This window comes from Rosa rugosa, chromosome 2 (assembly GCF_958449725.1).
Source record: "Rosa rugosa chromosome 2, drRosRugo1.1, whole genome shotgun sequence".
Lineage (NCBI taxonomy): Eukaryota > Viridiplantae > Streptophyta > Magnoliopsida > Rosales > Rosaceae > Rosa > Rosa rugosa.
Window position 1 is genome coordinate 42,867,977 of NC_084821.1, and position 5,586 is coordinate 42,873,562.

At 38.9% G+C, this 5,586-nt stretch overlaps 1 protein-coding gene across 1 annotated transcript; it reads right to left on the reverse strand.

The window, feature by feature from the left end:
* Window positions 1-2,038: 2,038 nt before the first annotated feature.
* Window positions 2,039-3,126, reverse strand: LOC133730171 (uncharacterized). Its single transcript, XM_062157813.1, has 5 exons — window positions 2,985-3,126; window positions 2,770-2,877; window positions 2,611-2,680; window positions 2,417-2,515; window positions 2,039-2,297 (listed from the first exon to the last, which is right to left on the reverse strand). The coding sequence occupies exons 1-5, from the start codon at window positions 3,116-3,118 to the stop codon at window positions 2,202-2,204; spliced, it is 507 nt and encodes a 168-aa protein (XP_062013797.1). The 5' UTR covers window positions 3,119-3,126; the 3' UTR covers window positions 2,039-2,201.
* Window positions 3,127-5,586: the final 2,460 nt, after the last annotated feature.

A 5,586-nucleotide genomic window follows, 5' to 3' on the forward strand; every position in this document is an offset into this window, starting at 1 on the left:
GGAGAAATCTTCTCAAGAGAGATCTGAGTGAGGAGAAATCTCTTTGATCTTGGTGAAAATGTTCTTCGTGAACACTCACTGACTTTCTCCTTGAGCTTGATTTAATGAGGACCCGAGACCTTTAAAATGTTTCTCCAATATTTCTTTGAGGAGAAATCTCCTCGAAGCAGATCCGAGTAAGGAGAAATTTCCTTGAGTTTGAGTCTCTGTTCCATCACTTCAGCTCCTCATCTTGATGTTCAACTTCCTCTCAGTAGATGACAGTTTGCTTTCTACAAGATCACGGGGGAGACCATTTATGCTTCACTCCAAGCTCCGATGTATCAAAATTTATAGCATGAAAACCCTTCTTGTTAGAGCTTGCAGGAAAAGAACACGGATACTTCGCGTCAAAGACTTGGAAGAAGTTTGGCTCGTAGGAGGAGTAATCTTGCCCCCCAAGTATCCTTGTTGGTTGGCGAAGCATGATCTTCAATTGCAACTTTGGAGATGAGGATGAACATAGATTGGCTTTGTCGCCGACTACCATATCATAGATCATGGTCTTTGTAGAATTAGCCATGAATTGGCTTTTGCATTCGACCACTTGCTAGTCTGAATTCTCCATATCAAGAGCTTCAAAGAACCTGAACTCCTTCATATGGTTTTTGGAACCGATAATCAAATAATAATTATCATCATATTCATCATAGATTGGCTCCGCATCGAGATCATATTTAGATTCACCAAAGAGTGGCATATCAAATATTTGTTTGCCTCTATACTCTTTCCAGGCATCATATCGAGACGCCTCTATGGATTGTTTAGTATCATTATAGACAAATTTCTTTGGCAAGAAATTTGGAACTGGATAACTGTAAACAAGAGTTAACTTGTATTGATGATACTCCAATTTACGGTCGCGAATGACAAATTGGCCACTAGAATATTTATTCTAGCCATTCATGCAACGTGGGTTGTAGATGTTTTCTCCACATATATCAAAGCCACCGCATGGCCCCGAAACATTGGTGAAGAATTTGAAGTTGAATTGACCAATAAAGCCACAGATTCACTATGCCAACAAACTCATCAGACGACAGACTTTGACTGTCGTCTGATATGAAGAAAATATGTCGTCTATTAAGCTGATATCTGATTGGTGTTCAAACGCCAGTCAATGCCCGACGTCAGAAGGTGACTCAGACGACAGTCACCAAAAATATATCTGTCGTCTGAATGTTGCTCAGATATGCACAAAATGGTAGTATATGTGGTTAAATATGATATCAGACGACAGTCAAATGTTGTTGTTGTTTAACTTTAGCAACAGACTTTAATAATTTTCTATTGTCTTAAAAAATATGAGACAACAATAAAGTGTCGACTAAATGTGTAGAATTTAGAAGTTTATTTTCAAAATCTGTTGTGTGAACTTCATTGACATAACATTTTCTTTCATTTATCTATTGTGTCTCTTATTCTAAAAGGACTTTTAATTGTCCTCTGATTGTGTGGATGCTTGAAATCTCTTTGTTATTTCTGATGTGTGTACTCCTTTCAAACCACAGTCGTTGATAACATTCTATTGTTTGATATTGTTTAAAAAGACATTTATATGTCGTCTGAATATGGAGATAGTTGATGTTTCATTGTTACGTCTGTTGTGAGAAAGTATCATACATCACAATATTCTGTCGTGGGAATGAGACTAAGACTATAGAAATTTATTTTTGTCTGTTGAATCTTCTTGTTTCAGACAACAGTATTTTGCTTGAATTCTGTTGTTGGACGTTCAATTGTTCCACATTTTTATATTGTGTGATTTGGTTTAAAACCACAGAATTTGGCTTCAATGTGCCATACCAGAACCTGGAAATATACATAAACCACAATATATACCAATACCATTCATTTAGAAAATGGTACCATATATTCATCAAATATCTGGAAATCACTAACATATCCACTGCAAATCGTGTACTACCATTTCCATATTCCACCAATGTACATCAACTGTTGAAAATAATCAACAGATTAAAATCCATGGAGGCTAAAAGTGACTAATTAGCTGCTAAGGTTAAAATGATCGATAATAGCAAAAGCCGATCATTTGGTTAGGCAAAAACCCTCCAATATCTAGCTATATAGGCATGCTGATGTCAATATGCACAAAAACAGACCCTAACTATTCATGTACGACAAACCTCCTAGCACGCACACTACATATCTGGAAACATGATAACATGCTTCGCCCATTCTGCCCGAACTTGATCAATGTCCTTTTCTGTGTAAATAAGATTTGTCCTTCTTTCCCACTGCAAAAAACAAAAACAAAAACCAAGACCCAAATCAAATCACTATCATATATCCCAATGATGAAAAAGTCATACTGAAACCATGAAATACAATCTGTTATGGTATCAAAAACACATACTTTAGCTGCAAACTCCAAATTCTTATCTTCCACTATCTCCTTCATGTAGCGCATGATCCAATACCCACAAGTCTTACTATCTTTCTGCTCCGGAATGCCCTGAAAAAAAAAAAAAAAATACACCGTACCATATCAGAAGCACTTAAGAGTATAAAACCTTAGGTGATAAGACCCAAAAAAGGCAATTAACTTACAGCAAGATTTTTCCATTGAATGGTTTTCCTCCCTTTCTTATTCTTGTGTGCATTGTAGATTTTAATGGAGCTTGGAAATCAATAGCAGACCATCAGCATATATAATGCACAAACAACTCCTAGTTATCGACTTATACAGTGAAAAATCAGTTAACTCACTTGTCCAGAATTGTTTTCCATTCACCAGCGATGAGTCGCCTCTTTAACGGATCCATGAAGTGAATGGTTTCTTCAGCTGGATTCACAGCAGACAACGTCCAATGACCACTATATGCCATAAACAAAACTCATTATAAGTTTAAACTAGTTTATATAAAGCATTCACCAAAACGTAATATAACACAACATACTGCATAGTAATTCAGTTTACACACCCTGAATTATATGGGACCAAATAAATCTGCCCAGACTTCCCATTTATGAACCGATTTGATACTAAGCGAGCTCGTTCGGTTGGATTTCCACAGCCACTTGCACCCGTGTGAGCAGGGTCGACAAAGGCGACCATGTCATTCATCTTAGCCTTCTTCAACACACCTTGAAGGTAGCTACATCGACATTTCACAACATTTCAAGTGATTTCACAAAAGAAAAATCACAAAACCTGACAAATAATAGGTAACTTTAACGTGTTGCATTACCTCATGTAAAAAACAATGCAGCTGCCTGAAATTTCCAACAAGTGTGTCATAGCATAGATGTCCTTTCTAAAGACAAAGGCTTTATGTGAATGACCAAAAAGTTCTGGTCCAAAAGTGGCGTGGATGGTTGCCCCATTCCGCAATCCAATGTTTTCCCAAATGCATAAGTCCTTTAAAGGTGCAGGGAGATTCGATGGCAGGATTTGCAAGTCTTCCTTATTATCAAACATATCTTTCTGTGGCGTATTAGGAATTTTACGCTTTGGTTTTTTCTAATGTTGTAAAAAATAAGTTAGATTATATTCCATAATCACATATGCAGAAGTAAACACAAAGAAATTGAGTTACCTTCCCACCAGGTGCAGGGGCAATAACAAGGTTCCTAGGCCAAGCGACACAAGTCCCAATGGCATCATTGACCTTCACTATCTCATCTTTTATGGGAAATGGCAGCAAAGCTTCAGGAACAACAGTTTCTGTGATAGAGACACGCAAATTCTCCTCTCCAAGTGGAACACCATGGATTGTTTGCTGTTTGGTCTCAAGGTCGACACTGATGACAGTTCTAATAGCCACAATGTTTTCCACCGTGTCAATGGGCCATGTCAAGCTGCTTTCTGTCGACAGTAATGATGGTGGCGCCTGATAGAGGCTTGCAGCCATTTAAGAGCTCAAGTTTGGTTCTCCAAGGGATCCCAACAGTGGTAGCCTCTCTAGGAAGCATACGTTCCGAGCAAAACTCAACTGCCTCTTCTACAATGTAACACTCTGCAATGCACCCTTCAGGAAATTGTCGATTTCTCACATATCCTTTGAACACTTTCATGTACCTCTCAAAATGGTACATCCATCTAAAAAATACCGGACCACATAACTCGACTTCCCTAACAAGATGGACAGTTAGGTGAATCATTATGTCAAAAAATGATGGTGGAAAGAACTTCTCAAGCAGGCAAACCGTATCGACCTGGTCTGCTTGTATTTGTTGCAATTTTGAAACGTCGATCACTTTACTGCATATTGCTTTGAAGAATAGGCAGAACCGAATAATTGCGTACCTAACTGGTTTCTCCAAAACTGAACGTAATGCAACAGGGAGAAGAAGTTGCATTATAGTGTGGCAATCATGTGATTTAAGACCAGCAAGTCGTAAATCCTCCATTGACACCAGATTTCGTACATTGGATGAAAACCGAACTGGAACGGTCATATTGAAAAAGGAACTGCAAACAATCTTTCTCTCATCTAGGAACAAGTTCCAACTACCCAAAGGCAACTTGTCCCTTTTTGCAGCAGTTGTAGGCTTCAAATCAGTCCGTATACCCATTTCGACCATGTCTAAACGAGCAGCAGCCCCATCCTTAGTCTTCCCAGAAATGTTCAACAGCGTACCAAGAATAGCATCACAACAATTCTTCTCAATGTTCATCACATCAAGATTATGTCTTACCGGAAGATGTTCCCAGTAATCAAGTTCGAAGAAAACAGACCTTTTTTTCCAGCAAAGTCTGTTTTCATCTTCAAGACCCTTATAAGGGGGAGGAGGGTTTTTCTTGCCAAATGGTCGATTTAGACCTTGAACTCTGGTAAACACTTCCTCTCCAATTAATGGTGTAGGAGCTTCACCCTTCTCTATGGTGTTGTCGAAAGCAGCAGCTTGCTTTCTATAAGGATGATGTCGTGGCAGCCATCGTCGATGCCTCATGAATGCCATTTTTTTAGAGTGCTTCAACCTATAGGGTCTTGTCTGATCAACACATATTGGACAAGCATTGTATCCTTTCACAATGCTTCCCGATAAATTCCCATACACGGGAAAATCGTTAATTGTCCATAATAGTATCGCCTTCAGTTTAAAATACTCTCCTCTTACAGCATCATATACTCTCTCAACCCCATCCCACAACACTTTCAAATCATCCACTAATGGCTGTAGATAGACGTCGATGTCATTTCCGGGCTGTTTGGGTCCAGAAATTAACATAGTCAACATCATGTACTTCCTCTTCATGCATAACCATGGAGGAAGGTTATAGGTGATAAGTATAACAGGCCAACATGAGTATTTGCTACTTAGAGAACTATGTGGATTAAACCCGTCTGATGAAAGCGCTAATCTAAGGTTCCTATTTTCTAGACCAAAGTCTGGCCATTTTGTGTCAATCATTTTCCAAGTTGGGGAATCGGCTGGATGCCTCATCATTCCATCTTTCTTTCGATCATTGGCATGCCAAGTTAGCTCCTTAGCTGACACTGTCGATTGGAACATCCTTTTGAACCTTGGGATCGGAGGGAAGTACCACAATACCTTCTCCGGAACCCCTTCTTTCTCAGA

Coding starts and splice junctions, on each gene's coding strand:
- LOC133730171 (XM_062157813.1), bottom strand. CDS start 3,118: ATGGTCGCCTTTGTCGACCCTGCTCACACGGGTGCAAGTGGCTGTGGA. Junction 2,878..2,984: donor TTGGTCCCATATAATTCAGG/GTGTGTAAACTG, acceptor TATGGCATATAG/TGGTCATTGGACGTTGTCTG. Junction 2,298..2,416: donor ATTTGGAGTTTGCAGCTAAA/GTATGTGTTTTT, acceptor TGTTTTTTGCAG/TGGGAAAGAAGGACAAATCT.